Genomic DNA, 20,659 nt, shown 5'->3' on the forward strand with positions numbered 1-20,659 from the left:
AACATTGCTTCTGGCTCAATTTAGCCTGAACTCAGTGAACCTAGCCAATGGTGACAAATCAAAAACTCTGAAATATCCAATGAATGAATTTAACTAATCAAGGAACCCTGTAGGAAGTAGATGCCAGGATTAATGAGCCAGTAGTTTCACCATGCCATGCTGTTATTTCTTCACATAAATGCCCTCAGATGAGATTACCTTTGTGTCATGAGAAGGAGAAAAGGAAGGTTACATACTTTCAACTGACAAGTTAACTACCTCCATTACTACAAGACACATCTTCATGGGCTAAGATTTTTTTTACCCTAAAAACGAAAATTTAAAGTCCACAATACAAATTAAAAGTCATTTTCAGAAGATTCAATCATTGAGGGCATAGAATATATTGTAGCAAAGCCAGAGGATCTTCTTTCTTCAAAGTTGCTATCTTCCCAAGTTTAGTTGCTCATCTCCTGGCTTTTCAGTCAGTAAATACCATCTTTAGTGCAGTGCATTGTTATATTACATCCCTTTTTTTCCACCTCCTTTCACATCAACAAGTTCAGCATCATTGTTAAAGTCTGTTTGTTTGTCATATGTGATGTTTACTGAATCTGTGAGTAAGAAAACATCCCAGAATCAATATTTACATTCAAGTAAGCCAATCATCCTATAGCTGTACCTGGGGCCTTGACTTGACAGAACTAGTACCTTGGTAACAACATTCAATGCCTGACAGCCTGCTCAACAGAAAAAGTACAATTCTCTGAAAGTAGGACATCTTTTAAGTTCTATTTACCTGCTTCATTTCCATTCTTCCATCATACTTTTCTCTTTAATTCTTTATGCAGATTATTTATTTGCATAACTTTAATAACACCAAGTCAAAATTGTTGGTTAGAATAGGATGAACTATCATTCTATAGTGTAACATCTTTTTTTTCTCTTTGAAGGCAGAGATTTTTCACACTTAAGCCATTCCCATTTAAACTTCAGCTTTTTGATATTTGTTAAGTAGGAAATGCTCAGTCAATTTGGAAAGTTTAGGCTAGAAGGCTTCACCTGGAGATGGTTGTGCTGAGGGGTAGTGGGGGTGGAGGTATGTGTCTGTGTCTGTGTCTGTGTCTGTGTCTGTGTCTGTGTCTGTGTCTGTGTAGTATGTTCAAGATCCATAACATGATAATCAATCACCATGGAAACAGATATATTAACAAAGTTGGGTCAAGTCAAAAGCACTGTGAACTTTCATTAAAATATTGATGAAATAATTACTATTTAAGAAAATATAAGGTTCTTTTGAAACATCTATCACTTTTGTTGATTTGCAGCTTCTCATTTGTGTCATAAGTTGGAATCTTTTTTCCCAATCAGAGATGCCACTTTTCCTGCATTTGAGAATCCAATGTTTTCAAAGATCCCATTTACCATTCTTTATTGCATGCCGACATAAAGTTATGCTTTACAGCAGCATAAAGAAGCTGTAAAATTAGCATTCTTGTAAACAATCTTCCACGTTCTCTGCATAAAGCAAACTGTGATTTGTACTGATCTTTTAAACATGATTTGAGATCATATTGCATGGCATTTCCAACTAAAAACAACAACTGCCAAGTGCTAACATAGGTGGGAGACATCAATAGCATGCTGAAATGTAAAAATAAGAAAAAAATACTTCCTCCCCTGAAAAATTAAAGATTATAGGATAAGATGCCATAAGAAAAAAATACTTCCTCCCCTGAAAAATTAAAGATTATAGGATAAGATGCCAAAGTGATATTCACTATGCAAAAAAGTATTTTTCCTAATGAAACACAAAACGAGTCATCTATCTCTTGAATTAACTTTCCAAAAGTTGTCAAGAATGTTTCAAAAAGTAGAGAATTGAAATATTGTGAGATTTATCTATCAATTAGATTTCTAAAGACATTCCCCTTCCTTACCATGTATAATATTGTATTGATAGATGTAGTTCTTTTAAGAAAAATATAGTAGATTTCATTAGAGTTCTTAACTAAGTAACAATGAAGACAATATGTAGTTCATTAAAATAAGTGGTAAAAAAATTCATAAATAGCACTTTTTTAAAAGGGTTTGTCATTTATGGTGGCCAAATGAATAATTTTTCTAGGAAAATGGGGCCTCTTGTGAATCCTTATACATTTCAAGGCAAGAAATTGATTTAGTTTTAAGATAAAACTCTCTTAGGTAACATTTGGATGGCTTGACCTTATAGACACAGCCTGCTAGGAAGTTCCATTTTTAAAACAACTCATCGGTCTCCCTCCCACTATAGTTTGCCATCACTTGAGGCTATAAACAACAGTGTTTATTTACTACTGGATGGTCAAAACCATTACCAGTCCTTTGGCAAGAGAACGTGTGCAAAAGTGGATTACACAAAATGGTAAGCAGTTAGAACGCACCCTGTAGTGAAATATGGCCCAAGTTGGTGGTTTTATGAAAAAGGGGCAGATCTCCCAGCTAGGAGCCCCTGCCCTCCCAGGCCCCAGCATAGAAGGCTGTTTCAGAGAATTTACAGAGAATTTATACTTAGCAGGTCACCAGTGACAGGAAGCAAAATGCAAAGCCTTAGGAAGGACAAAAAAGAAACCTGAGCCCCTGAGTTAGGCTCTCCAGGACTGTCTTGAGAGTGGTCAAAACCCTGAAGAAATAGTTTAGGCGCTACCCTTCTCACTGACAGAAACAGAGTCTGTTCAAGACAAAGAGCCCGGTCTTTTGTCCATGCCACTCTTTGAAGACCAGAGATCCCCAACCCCATTTCTTTTGTCTCTATCCACTCATTAATGCTCTCTTCTATTACTATTTCCTTCCTACTCCCCCCCCCATTTCTCGATCTCTTTTTCTTTCTGTTTGTTTTTATCTATCTCCCTGTCTCTCTCTCATAAATACACACATGCACACACACACACATGCCCCTAACACATACCACTGCCACCCTGATGATCAAACCCAAAACAAGAGTCTGGTTTCTTCACCTCAAAGAAAGTCGAGATCCTAGACAGACCATCCTGCTACCCTACCCACAACCCTTGTCCCCACCGTCACCCTTAGTCCTGAATCTGGTACAGGTAGACCCAGAGACTCCAGTCTTTAGTGGAATCTATCTGTTATTCCCAGGCCCTTCCTATCTAATCCTCTTTACTCCCATGCAAATCTCATTTGGTTTATGCTCTGGACCAGAAACTAGATAGCTTAAACAAAGTGTATTGACAATGAATACAGTAATTATTGCAAATAAAATGCCCCAAATGTGAAGGTCAAGCAAACCAATGTTGCTAAATTTCTGGACCCTCATCTGAATGGGAATTGCACTGGAAACCTCCTCCTGGCCACCAAACATCTTCTGACTGTTCACTCACATGCAAAACCAAAACTCATAATTCTCCATATCACATACTGAAAATGATTTTATTTTATCCATTTACATTTAACTTGATATAAAGTTGTCCGTAAAAGTCAAATAATATGCTTTATATTAGCTCAAACATTTATTAAGAAAATCAAATTCAATAAATAAGCACAGACAATAAGATAAAACATATCACAAATTGACCAGTATGTAACAAGAATGCTTTATCTACACAAAACATCCTATTTCACATGTTTGTTCATTCTTAGAAATAGCTTCTGTTCTCTGGGGTTGGATTTGACCAGCACATGCAGAAAAAGCTGATTGTGTTTCTCTGTACAAAGTTGCAGGGTTGGAGATGTCCATGTACAGGCACCCAGCCTGGTCATGGACCTGCTCCCTCAGCAGGGGCCAGTGGCCTTAGCCTAGGTGCACAACAGCAACAGCAAACAAAACAACCAAGAGGGACAGACAGACTGGCAAAGAACAAAGATAGAAAAGTCAAACAAAACCAACAGAAAGCCAAACCTGAAAGACCCAGAAAAGGGATGATGTGGCTTTTGCTTTTACAAAAGGAAATATTACTTGGACTTTTTTTTAATTCTTTCTTATAAATACTTATCAAAATGGGTGAGATTGCCTCTCCTGTATGCAACATGTTACTTTCTTAGTCTGCTCCAGCCTCCCAGCCAAGTGGCAATTTCCTGTTAAGAAACTTCCTATTTATACTTCACATTTGTTCTTAAAAAGAAAAGAAAAGAAGACAGGAAAACAAGATTCTGAAGTAAGCCAAAGAAATGTCTAGGTAGGTAGTTGGGTGGAAAGGTAAGGTAGTAGGTGAATAGAGAGAGGAAGGAAGGAAGGAAGGAAGGAAGGAAGAAGAAGAAGAAGAAGAAGAAGAAGAAGAAGAAGAAGAAGAAGAAGAAGAAGAAGAAGAAGAAGAAGAAGAAGAAGAAGAAAGAAGAAAGAAAGAAAGAAAGAAAGAAAGAAAGAAAGAAAGAAAGAAAGAAAGAAAGAAAGAAAGAAAGAAAGAAAGAAAGAAAGAAAGAAAGAAAGAAAGAAAGAAAGAAAGAAAGAAAGAAAGAAAGAAAGAAAGAAAGAAAGAAAGAAAGAAAGAAGGAAGAAGGAAGGAAGGAAGGAAGGAAGGAAGGAAGGAAGGAAGGAAGGAAGGAAGGAAGGAAGGAAGGAAGGAAGGAAGGAAGGAAGGAAGGAAGGAAGGAAGGAAGGAAGGAAGAAAAAAGAGAACAAATTAAATTAGATCAATTAGGCCCTTAGGTGAGGAAGCGGGTAGCAGACACGTGTCCTCCTTTAAGACAAAAGTCTCTAATATTGTGTTGTCCCTTGAGCATGTCCTTGTGTGACTTAGGTATTGTGTGTGTGTGTGTGTGTGTGTGTGTATTTGTGTTTGAGTATGTTTCTGCCCACAAACCAGTCCATTGGTGTCTGATTTCAGATCCTGAGTCGACTCCCTGGTAAGTAAAATGGAGGGAATAATGCATTTCTCGGGGTGCTAGGAGAAGGGTAGGAGGAGGTGAGTGAGGTAGGGAAGATTAAAAAGGGAAAATGAAGAAGAAGCTGGAGAGAAGGGCAATGAAGAGAGAGCTTTGGAGGAGTGACGAGAATGTATAGGAGATATACATAGGAAATCAGAGAGGAGACAACAAGGAGGGGTGAGGTATGACAGTGAGGATGAGAAATGTGGACGGTGAGAATAATCCTTCAAGAAGAGGAATAACTGAAAATCGAGGTTTGAGTAGGAATTGTGGTAAAGGTTTGGAGAGGATGATGGGGAAAAAAGTAGTTGCCCAATAGAGGGTGAGCATCTGGAGTGGAGGAAGGACAGACGGATTTGATTTGGAGGGTCAAGTGTAGGGAGGGAGACGGTGAAGATAAAGAAACTGGCTTTTAGCAAGGGTGGGGGTGGGGGAGGCACGTGGGGGGAGCAGAGAGGGAGTAAGAAGTCAGGGAGTAAGAAAAAGTCAGGGAGAGAGATGAATGGAAGAGGAGAAAGAGGAGGCCTCATGAGCAGAGGGAACTGGAGAGCAAGGGATAAGCAAAGCAAAGAGGCGAAGAAAGAAAGAAGAGTCTCGGGGTTGGGGGGAGCAGAAGCGGGCGAGGAGATTGGACAGATCTAGTAGAGGTTCAGGGGTGGGGTCGGAAAGTGGTTGTGGGGTAAGGGGGGAGGCCAGAGGAATGACCAGGAGATGGGTGAAGTGCTGCAGGGCCAACGGGGAAGAGGAGAAAGAGGAGGAGGAGGAGGAGTAGGGGTTTGGGTCGGGGAGGCCGGGAGAGGGGGCATTAGGTGAAGCTCATGGACACTGTGTGCTCTAGCGCTTTACGGCGAAGGGACGCGATGCTCGTGCCCCGCCACACATCGCTGCTGTCCGGGGAGCTGCAGAGTTGGGGCGAGCCCGTGACATTGCTCGGGCCGGGTAAGGAGGCGGGCACCATACCGGGAAAGGCGGGCTGGTAGAGGTGAGACTGCAGCCCAGCGCCGTTGGAACCCGCCAGGCTGTTGGACAGGCCCATGGAGTTGGGCGGGGGCCCGGCCGCCAGACTGCACTGGGACAGGGACTGCGCCATGGCCTGCTGCCTGCCCAGCGCCGGAGGCAGCGGCAGCTGCGACACGCCCGGCATTGCGGCCGCTGCCCAGCGGGTGTCATTGGCGTGGAAGGAGCACAAGCTATCCCCCATCGCGGCGGCGGCGGCGGCGGCGGCCGAGGGGAACTGCGGCAGGCCCGGCGTGGGCAGCAGCGTCCCAGGAGCTCGAAACACATTCGTCGTCTTCTTGCGCTTCTTCCACTTGGCACGGCGGTTCTGGAACCACACCTGCAGAGGGACGGGATTGGGGAGGGGTGAAGGCGTGATTTGGGGGAGGAGAAGACATACACACGGGGAGAGGGAAGGGAGACGGACAGGTAGACGTAGAAAACAGGCCGAAGTTAGCGAGGTCGCCAGGTGGGCAGGAAGAGACTGTCACGGGCTTCCCACAGTCTAATTCAGGGAGATACTAGAGAAGCAAGGGAGGACTGGGTGAATGGCAGTCATGGGTGCAAGGGTCGGTCAATCAATAAACATTTATTAAGCGCCAGTATGTGCAAGGCACCTAGCTAAGCTCTGGGGATGCAAAGGAAAGCAAAAAGGCATTTCACTAAAAATACCCCAAACCACACGGAACAACGTCTCTGATTCTGCCCGCTCTTTCATCTTCACCTCCGTTCAGTTTTTTTATGCAGTGTTTACACTACTTGCACAGGTTCTCTACCAGACCCAACCCCACCTTATTCATGCTGGCATATTTTCTGTTGCATCTAATCCTGTTGATATCCTGTGAGTCCAACAAATACAGACCTTCGGACCGGACCGTGCCCTATGGGCATGGATGTATTGGCTTGACATGTCATATAAGTTCTGTGGAAACTTATGCACGAAGTAAATCTATCATGTTCTAGAAAATACATGCTGAAACGGAGGAGCACTGAGTGGTATAGGTCTGGCTAGAAAAAGAGAGCATGGCGTCCGGGACCTATTCCTTAGCTTTATATACATCGAAAACCATATGTGAACCCAAGTATTTCCTATTGGACTGTTTCTAACACAGTAGCTACATTTCCTAACACAATTGGAAGTTTTACATAGGATAGCATTTCCAGAAAACTCAGAAATTTTAAATTTGGAAGGAAAAAAGATACCCTGGGCAACAGTGGCCAGATTCAAAAGACAAAAGGAAAACGGCTTAGAATCTAACTATGGACGAGTGGATTGGCTAAGGCAAGGTTTGTTGTGGGAAAGTGAATGCTATCGATATACATGATTGTTTGTGTAGCCACTGTGCCCTCTGGTTTCTCCAAGTTGCCCCAATAATTTTCGAGGCCACTGCCCCCAGCTTTCCACCTAATCCACCTCTGTGTCTGCAACTACTTCAACTGCACCTTTTCCAAATGTCCTCTAGAATTCTCTAATCTTGTTTTCAGAGCCTTTGAAGTTGATTTGCCTTCAAGTCTATTCTTTTCTTAAGCCAGCAAGAGATTCCTAAAACTAAAGTCTATCTTCATTACCTAAAGCTACTCCATTTTCTTCTGATGAAAGTACATTTATCTTTCCAATGTTGTAAATGAAAGTAAGTCATAGTCCAGTCTTACAATAGTCAATAATATATTATTTTACTTTGAATAACCTGTTTCTCAACGAAAAATATTTGATTAGTGAAAATAATACCCCAAACAGAAATGGAGGACTTTTTGTTTTATTTCTTATTAATGGCTTCTGGAATTACAGCTCTTACCAGTTATACTGGCATACAGATGTGAAAATCACCAAAATGGCCCTCTGATTCTGTAGGGAATCATATGACTTCATGCTTAATATCATCTTTGTATTTTAGGATATTTATTTCTGGGTTTACTAACTAGGTTTCCATTTCTTTCATCCAAAGGCCAACTGATGCTTGGAAGACTTTTGGTTGTGCATGCCTTTCATTTGGACACTTTTAATCATGTGGACATTTTTTTAAATGATGTTGGACAGAGCTCTAGGATTTGAATGAGTTTACTACAGAAGTTAGGAGACATAACTTGACAATTGTATTCCTAGGAGTCTAACCTCATCCACTTATGGGTCACTATCCACAAAGCAAGTACCTGTCATTCTACCTGAAGAAGGTAATGTGGACACAGGGCCACCCTGAGCTATGTATCTATCTAAAGTTCCAGTACTGAAGCATTTTGCAATCTGGAGTTCCTCATTCTTTCTTTCCAAAATTGGAACAAGGGACAATATTTTCAGAAACTACCTTTCATATGGGGCCTGCTTTTCTGTATCCCTTGTTACTTTTCTCTCATCTCTGACTTATTTACTAAGATAACTGCTTGCCCCCCCTAATCTCTTCTCATTGGAGAGGGTTCTTTTCTTTCGAACTGCTGCCCAGCTATTTGGCGGCATGACGGATTAATGAAGCTGCAGTAACTTTGATAGTGGAAGGGATCAATGTGGCCAGCCTAAAATTGAGCTGTCTGTGACCTGTTACTAGAGAAAGCAAGTTAAAGGGGAAGCAGGAGGTACTGGAAGTTTCCTTCTCAGAGACTTGTAGCAGATCTGGAAACCACTCTGGTCTCATTTTCCTCCAGATTTCTGATGAGTGAGCAGAATGCTGCCAACCTGGTTCCCCAAGGCCGACTTCCAAACCATAAAAATCTGGTTCAAAATATTTGGCTCTGGGAATTGAATTCTAACCCTGATTTGGGAGAGGAGGTAAGGGGAAGGAAGGAGAGAATGAGACAAAGATGAACTAGTGTTTGGTTTCAAGGTGATTGCATCTCCCGTGTACACACACTCACACTACACAAATATATGATCCTACTCCACATAGTTCTGCCGAGAATACGTAAGTGCAAGATGAGTTCCTCACACTACAAATTCAACTTGGCTTCAACTAGAGGATCCCGAAATATTTTTAAAAGTCTTGAAACTGGGGGAAGGAAGGGGAACTTATCCTAATGGTCCTAATTCAAAATCTGCAGTGGTTTGTCACAGACTACCATCTATGCAGGTTAGCAAATAAGATCAGCCATTAGCAAAATGAAGTTGTTCAGGAACTAAATATTACATAAATAATCTAAAAAGTGTGTTCAATTACGTTTTAGGGTTAACAGTTAAATGGCAACTGTGAAATTTTTTATGGTTTCATGGCTTACTGAGGTTGGGAAGAATTTCCATCAGATTTGATCACCTCAGTTCAAGGATATGGCACATATGTTTTAAAAAATATGAATGTTTCCGGTTGAAAACTAGTGCATGACAGATTAAAATGCAGAGAAAACCTGAGGGAGATTTTGACAATGCACAGATGACAACTCCAGAAAATATATTAACCATAAGCATTGGCCAACTTTGTACTCTGCTGGAAATGCAACTATTCCTTGAAAATGCTTAATACAACAGTGAGGGTCTAATGGAGGTTGGAATCTAAAAATCTATTTTCATGATATCTGCTGTTACAGTAATATAGACATACTGTAAATGTATTTTAAAATATATAGCCCGTTTAATTCCCTAGCTATAAATGGCTCAGAAATAGAGTGTGTGTGTGTGTGGGGGTGGTGCGGGATATTACTTTCTTTTTTTTCTAGAAATGAAAGCTTTATGAAGATCTCATTGGAATCCAGAGAATGATTAATGTGAAGATTTGGTAGGAAATCTGGAAAGCTGTATTAAAGCTCAGATCTCAGGTTCATTTCGATCAGCCAGCCGTGAACTCTGGGCCGAATTCATTACACTTTAATAGTGCTGGGAGAGGAAGAAAATGCAATTTCTCATTCCATTAGAAAACTAGAAAATACTCTCAGCTTGTCCCCTATTAAGATGTGGCAGGTGACAGGGGCCATTCTGGGGGACACGGTCAATGGAATTACAGCACATTATTTTGGTTGGTATAAAATATTGAAAGACAAGCCTGACTGTGCAGAAGTTATTTCACTGATTTGGTTTTTATGTAAATAAAATATTGAAAGTTAATTAATCCGTGCTAGAGACTAATGATTATGCTTATTATATTGCATTTGATCGCGTAATTTGCATGATTCTCGCATTGCTGCTTAATAAGCCATTCCAGGTTATAAATAATTCTGAAATTGGTTTCTAATAATGGCATGCTATAAAAGGAATGGTTTTATTACACCAGCCTGAAAAGGGGAGAGATATCAGACATGGAATTGGTCTCCATATGAGTAGAAGTCTATTTAATAATTGCTTAGAAGTGTAATATAAATTAAATGTAGGTTGAAATATAATATTCGGGACAATTTGCTCTGGAATCAGAAGCATTTTAAAACATATACAATGGCAATAAATTAAATGTTTAGATCATTCTTTAATCAGTGTGGTGGCCCACATACTGAAAGAACACTAGCAATCTGTTAACTATAAAGAAAACTATAAAGTACTCATCATATAAGAACATAAACCAATTACTACTTAATTTGAATTTGGTCAAGGAGCAGTGGTACAGTGAATTGTGAAGTAAATACATTTCACATAAATTATTTCTGCATTACATTACATAATGTTAATCATTTTGAAATGTTAATTAAGAAGGTTATGTTGATCTGATTACTTTTTAAACTACAGAACATTATTTTTAAAAAATATTGAAATTGCCACTCTATTAAATTGTTTTTATCAGCAGTCTCAAGCTATTATCTTTGGTTTAAGATTATGCTGAGACAATTAAAGTACTTTGTCTCTTTCTTCTTACATATTTCTTTTGTGTACTTTTGGAAAATAACTGTTTCCATTACATATTTTATATTTTATTTCACTTATAACTTTCCTAATATAGAAATTGCTGTCATTAACCTTTGGAAGACCCAATAAAGTTTAATAGACCTCGTTTTCTTTTTTCATAAAGTCACTTGTCCAATTATATTTTATTTGTGATTCCAATCTCTATTTTAATTTAAACTAATTATCAATGTGGTTAGGTTAAGCAAAAGAAGCTTACTTTTAAAAACAAAAATTAATATATAGCTACTATTTTGCTTGAAGGAAAATAACTGCCAAACTTTCTCATTTTGAAACACCACAATAGCGATTTAGCTGGCAATATGATCTTAATGTTAATGGAAATATTGAAATTGTATTTATACAGGTTCAAATTCAGATTGAGAAAGAGGTCTGGTTTAAAAATGTTAAAGGGCATTCATAATGTTACTGCACAATGCAATTAAAGGTCTTTCAGTAATTTCAATAGGACAGGTTTGGGCCTTTGCATTTTAGTATGAGAACCACCTAGATTTATCAGAATTTTTAAAAATGTCATAATATTGTGTCCTGTATAGTATCCTTAATTTTGGCCATTAGATTTGTCCAGGCCCCTGACGACATTCATTTGCTGTATATTAGGACATCTAATATAGGCAATTAAAAAAATCCAGTAATAGGAGTATATATAATATGTATATATATGTATTTTTAAATATGAACTCATATACATATAAGGTATAATAATGTTATAACTGTCAACATCCTCCCTCTTCTATTACTGGATAGTATCTACATCTGAAACCACCGAGACATTTTAAAATTAAATTTCTCAAAGCAGCTGACCTTGATTCAACAAATTTTTTACCTTGTTTGAAAAATGCCTGGAAGAGTTGATACTACTCCAATTTACCCTGAAGAAAACGCCCCAGAGTTTGTCGCTTTTTCAGCACCCCGGAGAGCTCACGAATGAGACCTTAGAGTTAAGTTTGGACTTCTTATTCTTGTTTGGGTTTGGAGACCAACAGTGCTTTTAGGTTTTGAAATTTATTAGGCTTTTATTTTATCTCAAACATTCCAGGAATCTTTATAAAAGTAATCCCCTAGATTATTTACGCTTTCCTGCTGGCCTGGTGGTCAGTAGTTATCTCCACTGCCAATATTTACAAACGTGAACGTTATTCTTAAACCTCACAGCCTACTGCGAAGACCCTTCAGGTCTCTGATCACTTACAACGTGCTGTTGTTCAAAAAAGAAAGAATGAATGTTGGGAAAATAATACTAAGCCCCTTAAGGCGTGTCTGGAGGTCCATTTTCCAGTTGTCACCGTGATCCCTGTGGCCTATTAAATGTAAAAATCGATGAAGAACCAAAGCTTGAATTTGTGTAATTCACTAAGGAGAAATATGCAAGCCCGGGTATGATTTCTTAACAAGGATTGAATTCCGGACCAAATCTCTCTCTCTCTCTCTCTCTCTCTCTCTCTCTCTCTCTCTCTCTCTCTCTCTCTCTCTCTCTCTCTCTGTTTGTGTGTTTGTACTATGTTTATTTTCACACCAATTTGGAAGCAAACCTTAGATATTTTCTGTGAGTAGTTGAGGGGGAGGAGAAAGGGAAGATGTATTTTTATAATTGGAGCTGGAGTGAGAGTACTTTGTCAACTGACTTAGCTTGAAGGAAAAATCTGGATTTTCCCCTCCATAGGAGTGAAATGAAACTGATTTCAGAAAGACCCTCGTTTCTGTCTTCAGACGTTAAAGTTTCATGTGTGTATTTCGGCCTCACAATAAAGGGCTAAGGGCAGGTTGTTAGCGACCTGCTTTTGTACTTGTTGGGGAGCTAGAGTGACGAGTCTGAGCCCTGACATAGAGTAGATGACGAAGAAACCCTATCTAGGATCTTGGAGGCGATTTGGATAGCAGCCAGGGATAAGGGAGGAGGACAAGGGAAAAGATGCCGCGTGTCCCTAAATTATCCGACCCCCCCCTCCCCCAGGTAGGAAAAGACGGTGCAAGCCCCAAGGCCCCACATACCTGTACCCGGGATTCGGTGAGGCCGATCCGGAGGGCCAGCTCCTCGCGCATGAAGATGTCTGGATAGTGAGTCTTAGCGAAGCTCCTCTCCAGCTCGTTGAGCTGCGCTGGGGTGAAACGAGTGCGGTGGCGCTTCTGTTTCTGCTGCCCTTGCTGCTGTCCTGCCTGACTCGGGTTCTGACCGCCCGGTGGCCCCGGCTGTTTGTCCGGGTCCTTGGCGCTGACCGCCAGTGAGGCCGTGTTAGAGCCCACCGTGGTGATGTCTTCCCCGGGGAGAAGTGTCGCTCCCTCGACCGTGTCCGAATTGGGTGCCAGGTCTCCCGGGTGACCCCCAGGGTCGGAGCCCCCCACGCCCAGCCGACACTTCACCGCCTCCCGGTGTCCCAAAAGCTCGGCTGCATCTTTCATACCTGAGGGAGTAAAGGAAGTGGCATCACTACCTTCTCAGAGAGGCCAAAACAAGGACTCCTTTCCTGCCTCTCTCAGCCCAGTCAGCGCAACCCCTGTTCTATCTGCTCATCTTGGCTTGACTGCTACTCGCATCAACTCCAGTCGGCCCATCAAAGTTCACAACATCTTCGCCTTGTGAGCCCATGATCTGGAAATTCAAGTTGGATTAATACCTCATGTCCCCTTCCTCACTCTCTAGATCCATCTCCCGTGATAAACAGCACATACCTCCGTCTCTCCTGTAATAAAATACACTCCCATCCCCTGCAATAAAACATGTCCCAGGCCCCTTTGATAAACCGCATTCCCATTGCAACAGTAAACCAAACATAACTCCATCGCTCTTCCCACCTGCATTTCCAAAGAGCAGCAAACTCTCCCCCATGGCCAATACACTTCTCACCTTCTGACGAAAATCTCCAAACCTTTCCATCCCGGGAACAAATTAAGACCCTAGTCCCAACTTCAATCCCAACTAACTGTCTCCTCCTCCCAAGTACACGGCTGGGTTTGAAAATTGGAGACACATTCAACAAAGGCTAAGAAATAATGAAAATTTTAGTAAAAGCCAGGAACCCGCCAACGAATATAACTGAACTGAAGTTGACATGGCTTGTAGGACAGTGAATCAAACTTTAAAGAATTAAGCTTTTCTTTTCAGTGAAGAGAGGCGGGAATCTCCCAGTCATCAGGATCTCTGAGCCCCTTTCAGAAAGCAGAAGAGCCTGTGAAAGTAAATTGTATCTTTTCTTTTCCAAAAGCATAGACTAAACAAAACTGCCTCCATTTCATCGCCTTCTTCCTGCCAGATTTTTGACAAACCTAATCTTTTTTTTTAGGGTCGGGAGGGGGGGAGATATAGGAGGAGACGGAGAGAAAGAGAGAGAGAGAGAGAGAGAGAGAGAGAGAGAGAGAGAGAGAGAGAGAGAGAGAGAGAGAGAGAGAGAGAAACTAAAATTAAAACAAACAGAAAAGGAGGGAAAAGCCCCAAACAAATTATCGCTGGTGTAGATCTCCCCTTCCCTCCAAAAAGAAAAAAAAGAAAAGAAAAAAGAAAGAAAAAGAAGAAAAAAGAAAACGGAAGAAAAGTAGCAATATTCTCCAAGTCGTTTTTTGAATCTACATATTCCATAGATTTTTTTAAAGACGATGTTAAATCAAATTAAACTTTAATGCAGCACAATTACTTTTAAAGAAATTAGCCCATTTAGGGCGCATTAAGGTAAAATAAGGAACAAATTGACAATTTCCTGCCCTGGCTTCTCCTGGTTGCCGGGGCGAGGGGAGCACACTCACCTAGCCTGGCGTCCAGGAGGTCGGCGTGAGATAGCATCGCGCACCGCTCCAGGGCGAAAGCTGTTCCCCCCCAAATTTTAGCGGCTTTAAGTTATTTAAAATAGATATAAGATATAAGCTATAAGATATAGATATATATAGATCACCTAAATGAAAGAAAATTCGGTTTGTGGTTAAAAAGGGGGCTTCTTGCATTATAATGTCCTTTAGAGAGACGGGGAGGTGCTTAACAGTTGAATGAACCCGTGAGCAGCTCTGCGAGGGGACCAATCAGGAGGGCAGCCTGCAAATGTCAGAGCCCGGAGAGTCCCCCACTCCGCCCGCCCGCCCGCCCGCCCGCCCGCAGCCCGGAGCGCCAGCGGCGGCGGCGGCGGCCGCGGCAGCAGCAGCAACACTGACGAGCCATAGCAAGTCAGTAGCTGCAAATGCAGCGACATCGGCATCATCTCAGAGCTGCTGGCTTGGGCTTTTTATCTTTTTTCCTTTCCAACATGTTCTCTGAACCCATCTTCTTTTCCATCGTTCCCTCCCTCCAAGACCCCCTCCCCCATATCCTTGCTCCTTTTTTCTTTTCTTTATTTCCAACTCCACCTTCTTTTTTTTTTTTTTAGCTTGAGTAGGGGTAGCGAGGAAAGACCCGGCATGTGTGAAAGGAGGTAGAGGGGGAAAGGAGATCCTGTCGGGAATGACCCTTCAAAGATTTAACAAATCTAATAAACTGGAGGCGATTCTAGATACCGCGGTGGGGGGAGGGGAAGATTTTGGGGCGCCAGGGTCTCTAATCCAAACGCACTTTTTGGACAAGAATTTAGAGAAGTGGGGATGAGACTCGGTGTCTCCCAGAGGCTTCCAGCAGCAACTTTTTCTAGCTTGGTCCCCTAGTTGTGACTGAGGTCAGGACTCCGAAGTCCTGAGCCTATTCTTCCGAGCAAAGGGAAGGCTAGGTCCCCCCCTCCTCCTCTGTGGGCCGAGCTGGCACGCTGCTTCTCAGGCTTTATGCTCCTCAGTGCTCCCAGACCCAGCTCGTAGGGCCTCCAAGGGTCAGCGCTGAGCAAGCTTTCCCACTAGTCCTTTCTTTCCGCCTCCTTCCGCCTCCCAATTCTTCCCTGGCTCAGACAGAAATTTTAACATTGCCCCTAGTCCTACCCCCCTCTCCCCCCACGCCTGGAGCTAGGTTTTGTTTTGGTTTTTTGTCAAAGTTTCCAAGTTCAGTTTGTTCTCAAACTCCATTTAAGACCGTAAATAAAGTTAAAGGCTTTTTATTTTCCTCTTGAATATGTTAAACTACTTGAACAATTTAAAGTGCTTTGCACAAGTGAAGCGAACCATTTCTAATGTTCTGATTTTTCAAAGCCAGCCAACAACAAAGTTTAGATTAGTAATATATTTCTAACCAGAGTAATTTTCAAGATCATTAGGCATTTATGTAATTAGTGCCAAATCTATAAGCTTTTATTACGATTATTAGAGTAAAATCAGTATAAATTTGTACTAATTTACTACTGTTTAGACTTGGCTGTCAAGCCAAGAGGGTCTTATTGTAAATGATAACTGAGGAAATTAAGTGCAAAATTCTGTACCATTTCTGATCCGCTCCTAAACAATCCGTTTCAATTGTATTTGTAGCAGAACATAATGCCCCTTTAAAGTTATTTGACTTGTATTTTTATTTGCAAAACAAGAAAAATGCCCTCTACCCAGACACAATGAAAACTGATATTTACTACTCCCGACTTGATTAACATTGATTTTTAATTCGAAAGTGATGCAATTAAGATTATTCATTTAGTGCAAATAAAGCTTCCACAAAAGGATGGCCCTATGAAGTCTGTTTTAAATAATACCGAACAAATGGCTTTTTTTGTTCGTAGTCCAATTGACTTACACAAAACATTGAAAATGCTGCCTTCGACCAGATGCGAGAGGAATTGTGTGTGCATACGCGTGTGCGTGTCTCCTCTACTATGTGTTTCGACCGGGACTGAGCGAGGAGACAAAGGAGTCGACAGAGCGAACTCTGGGGCAGTTTTATTCTCTTGTCCGCGCCCCCCACCCCTTTACACTTTGCCCACCCACCCCGCAGCCTCGAGGGCGCGCGCGCTCTCTCTCTCTCGCACACAAACACACACTCATAGCATAGAGTGTTGAGGGCCTCAACCACATTGATTCATTTCCAGCTTATAGAGATGCCAGGCGGTTCCCCTGAACCAGCCAGCAGGGCCGCAGACGCCCTGCTGCCACTGCAAGCTTTTTATAGAGCTGGGGAGACAGAGGAAAACACACATTCACAGACACACAGATAGGGTGCTCGACCCCAAGCTGGTCTCCGAGTTACCGTGCCTAAAAGCTATTTAGTTAGGGGTTTTGGGGGGCGAGTGGGGGGGTTGGGGTTTTTTTTTTTCCTTATTGTTTCAGTTTCAATAAACTCCCCTCTCCTAATGTGTACTTTTAGAGAAAGATCATCGTGCCGGGTTAGAGAACCGCTGGGCTCCCAAAACAGTGCCATGTCTCTCCCCAGTCGCCCCTCCCCCCTTTTATTTCTTTTCTTTACTGGTCTCGATTTTTGCCTTCTCTTGTCCCGCCCTCCCCCAATAAATAAGAAGAAAAAGGATCAGGAAACGGTGTCTGCCATCACCAAGACCACTAAAAGCCCCAGCCATGGAGAAGCACCCAGCACTGCTCAGGGGCGGGGGTGCCAGGAGGGGGAGCTGGGCCCAGCCCCACCCGAACCCTTGTGGAGACTGTGGGGTCCAGGCCAAAGTGCGCCTCCCAGTGCATCTGAGCGCCATGGTCTTTTCTCCTCAGACGAGGCTTAGTGGTGGTTTACAACTCTTCAGGAGTAGATCCTAGGCGAGGTGTAAGGAGGGTGAGCAAGCTACGAAGAGAATAAAGGGGGAGGTGAAGAAAAACGGTCTTGCTCCCTATTTTATTTGACTTTATTTTATTGACCGTAATTGGGAGACGAGATCAGCTCGAAGGATGATCAGAGAAAAGGTGCTCCCGTGAGCCTGGACCAGGTGGGGAGAGAGGGAAGCAGAAGAGGACAGCCCTGGGTTAGGAAAAGGAGACAGCATCTCCACGAGTGTGAGTGCAGATGGGTAGATATTGTGTATTGCACGAACCTCATATTCTCGAACAAGTTTCCAACCACGCAGACCCACAGCCGCGCCTGCACTCGCTCATATATTCTGCTTTGTTGTATCTTTCAGGTCGATAAATAAATGTGTAATAGTTAATGTGAAGACACATCAGAGTCATAACAATGGGACGAAATCTAAGGATTATCCATCTCTGTTAGTAACTGCTGAATAACAATGTTGCGGCGTGATTGATAGCCCGCTTCATTTTATGACTTTTCAACTGCTCTTGATTTTTATAGCAGTATAAACAAACTAAATCATTTCTTCCAAGACTTCAGAGCACAATCGTCTCAGGGAGGGGGGAAAAAAGACGAGAAAGGGGGGAAAAAAGAGGAAGGGAAGTCTGCTGGTGTCTCTGTGGCGAGGGTGGGGGTGGGCGCTCACAGGGTGGAGGTTGGATGGGGGAGGGAAAGGAGGAGCAGAGAAGGAAAGAAATGGAGCTGACAGGAGGCACGTCAGAAGAAAATGACAATAGTCTGGGTGTAAAACGGCGTTCCGGCGCTGTTTCCCTCTCCTCCACTCGTTTTGTCAAATGTCTGCATCCACCTGTGCAGTGGCTGAGATGTATTTACAAGAATTTTATTCTCCGTCATCTTTACACGTTCTCGGGGCAGCCAGAAAAGTGCCAGTCAGGCCTATTTTCGTGGATAATTTAAGGCATTTCCCACATGATCATGGGAGCTGAAGTCCCTAACAAGGAAAGGCTTTCGCGCAATGGCCCCAAAATCTTCAGAATGACAAGAATGTCTTTAGAAATCACTTCAAAGCAAAGTAAAAGGATTTTCTATGACGGATCCAGTGATTTTTCCTCAATAAATAGGTTTTAGATTGTTACACACACGTAGAAGTGGAACAAAGGGAACTACCAGAAAATATATTGGTTGCCCCTAATAAAATTTATTTAGACAGTTTACTTCTCATAAAAAATAGAGATTGAATTTTGTACAAGAGCCTGCCAAGGGGCTAGGCACAGGGAAATCATTTTTTCTCCCTCTTTTTCCCCCCTTTCTCCTTTTTAACGAAGCTCGCGGAGTGGTTAAAGAAGAAACAACCTGCTTCCCCTCCTGCTGGGACTTGGGTGCCTGAGCAAAGGTGGAGAACTTTAGAGTTTGGGGGGTTGCGGGCTTTTTGTATTTTATTTTTAAATCAAAGTTTAGACGGACGATATTGTAATAGAGAAGTACAGTCAGCCACTACAGAAAAGCAAAACATACTCAGTAAAGGCTGAGCTCAGCCCTTCTGCTTAGAAACTGGACCTAAAAACGTTATGGGGGTGTATGGGGAGAGAGGGGCTGAGCTACTAATGTCATAAAGATGGATTTATACTAATTACTGCGATAGGTTTGTAATTCTAAATTTCCTTCTAATTGTATTTATACGTTCACTGCGCATCCTTTGTCAAGAAAAAAAATAGGCTTGGGAAAGAAATGGACTGTGTGCTCAGCGCTCTAATTGCTTTTTACACTTACAGAAGCCTGGGATGTTTATTAAATGTAACTTTCGGCTGCTTGAGTTGTTTGTAAACTGCTTTCTCCTATTTGCAGGCAACGGGCTGAAATATGGTGCATTATTATTCACATTCCTGCTATTAAATGCTGAATTGTAACATTGTTCCCTTTAATGAGGAGCGCCTCCCTCAATAATTAACGATCTCACATTTTCCTATTTTCTTGCCTGATGAAAAGAATCAATTTTAATTCGTTGTAAATTACAGCCATGCTTTTGGGTGTTATTTGCTTACAGAAAACAAATCAAGTGGCGTGCGCCGCTACTGTTTACTTTTCAAGATCTACACTAACCCAAGCCCAGACGGCCAGGCAGTCTCTCGCCTTTCCTGGGAAGATATCTTTTGGTTGTGGGGAGAAAGGGAAGGAATGAAAACGGGAAAAGAATCGTGATATGCCAATATACAAAATAGAACTTTTCTTTCAAAAAAGTCTCATCCCAAGATGTTAAAGAGAACTTTGTGCGTGCGTGTGTGTGTGTAATATGTTGTTGGGAATGGCATTTCCAACTAGCATCCTCTTCATTTCCTAGTCAAGAAGCTAGAGAAAGTTTGCGGTATGGATAGTAGTAGGTTTTGCTTGTTTATTGGAAGATTTGGGATGTGGGAGTGGAGGACGAGCTTGGGGTAGGCATGGATGGAGGGGATGGGAAAGAGGTAAAGAAAGGCACCGAGGGAAGGATGAGATGTCAGTACCCATTTCTCAGAAAGGCAACTTTAGACTCTGCTAGACAGACTGAGGTCAGGTTTTGTGTTTTTGCCGCTGGGCTCCCCATAGGGTACCCATCCGAGCTGCACAAACGCCCTATTGTAATTTGGCTTGCGGACATTTGAGAAACGAGTTTAAACCCCATCCTCCACCCCAATATCTAGGTCCTCCCCACTCCCCCATGTCCCTGCCTGATTCAGGAAATCTGCCTGGTCAAGTCTGTGGCAACTCCTCAAACTGCATGATGGCTGACAGGCTAGGTGTGGAAACCTTCACTGCCGAATCCGTTACCTTAGATGGAAAGCTCAGGCTGCTTTCAATTAATTCCCATCAGAGCGATGACAACCAGTCTTTTAGGGGGGGAAACAATTTTAGCAAGAGGTACTGGTGACCCTAAACGCCTACCGATCCTAAAGCAAAGGATTCACAAGCCCAAAGTCACAATCTTGCTCATCTCTTGCATTCTCTCTCCCACCCCCCACTCCCAAGGGCAGAGAGCAGGAATGCACGCGCGCGCGCGCGCGTGTATATTGGGGGTTGCGCGTGTCAACAGAAAGCTCGGGGCTGCTCTAGATTATGTGAGATGACAGGAATTGTCAGATATACAGAGGGGGCGAGCGAAAGTGTCGGGACGGCAGGCGCGGATAGTAGGGAACCTCAAATATGTAAAAGCGCGTCTTTATTTTCCAGCCCTATCCGGAAAGTCTAAGGTGACTGGAGAAAGCTTCTTTGTTTTTGTTGCTGCCGCCGGGGTAAGCGCGGCTTCCCACACGGCTTGTATTATAGAAGCGTAACAAAACCCCTCAGTACTTGTTCGGGTGTCTGTGGGGCTTGTTTGTTTTTGTAAGAACACTCACAGGCTGGCTGGAGGAATACAGCCCAACAATGGAAACCCAGCGCCCGCGATTGACAGACACTTT

General features: G+C 42.5%; 1 protein-coding gene across 1 annotated transcript; it reads right to left on the bottom strand.

The window, feature by feature from the left end:
• Positions 1-3,475: 3,475 nt before the first annotated feature.
• On the bottom strand, positions 3,476-14,561 carry OTP (orthopedia homeobox). Its single transcript, XM_001381591.5, has 3 exons — positions 14,387-14,561; positions 12,641-13,050; positions 3,476-6,178 (listed from the first exon to the last, which is right to left on the bottom strand). The coding sequence occupies exons 1-3, from the start codon at positions 14,421-14,423 to the stop codon at positions 5,648-5,650; spliced, it is 978 nt and encodes a 325-aa protein (XP_001381628.2). The 5' UTR covers positions 14,424-14,561; the 3' UTR covers positions 3,476-5,647.
• Positions 14,562-20,659: the final 6,098 nt, after the last annotated feature.

This window comes from Monodelphis domestica, chromosome 3 (assembly GCF_027887165.1).
Source record: "Monodelphis domestica isolate mMonDom1 chromosome 3, mMonDom1.pri, whole genome shotgun sequence".
Lineage (NCBI taxonomy): Eukaryota > Metazoa > Chordata > Mammalia > Didelphimorphia > Didelphidae > Monodelphis > Monodelphis domestica.

What these genes read in the sequence shown, in the direction of transcription:
- OTP (XM_001381591.5), bottom strand. Translation starts at nt 14,423, where the DNA reads ATGCTATCTCACGCCGACCTCCTGGACGCCAGGCTAG. An exon ending in CCTCCTGGACGCCAGGCTAG is followed by an intron (nt 13,051 to 14,386) that starts GTGAGTGTGCTC and finishes TTACTCCCTCAG; the next exon opens with GTATGAAAGATGCAGCCGAG. An exon ending in TCACCGAATCCCGGGTACAG is followed by an intron (nt 6,179 to 12,640) that starts GTATGTGGGGCC and finishes GTCCCTCTGCAG; the next exon opens with GTGTGGTTCCAGAACCGCCG.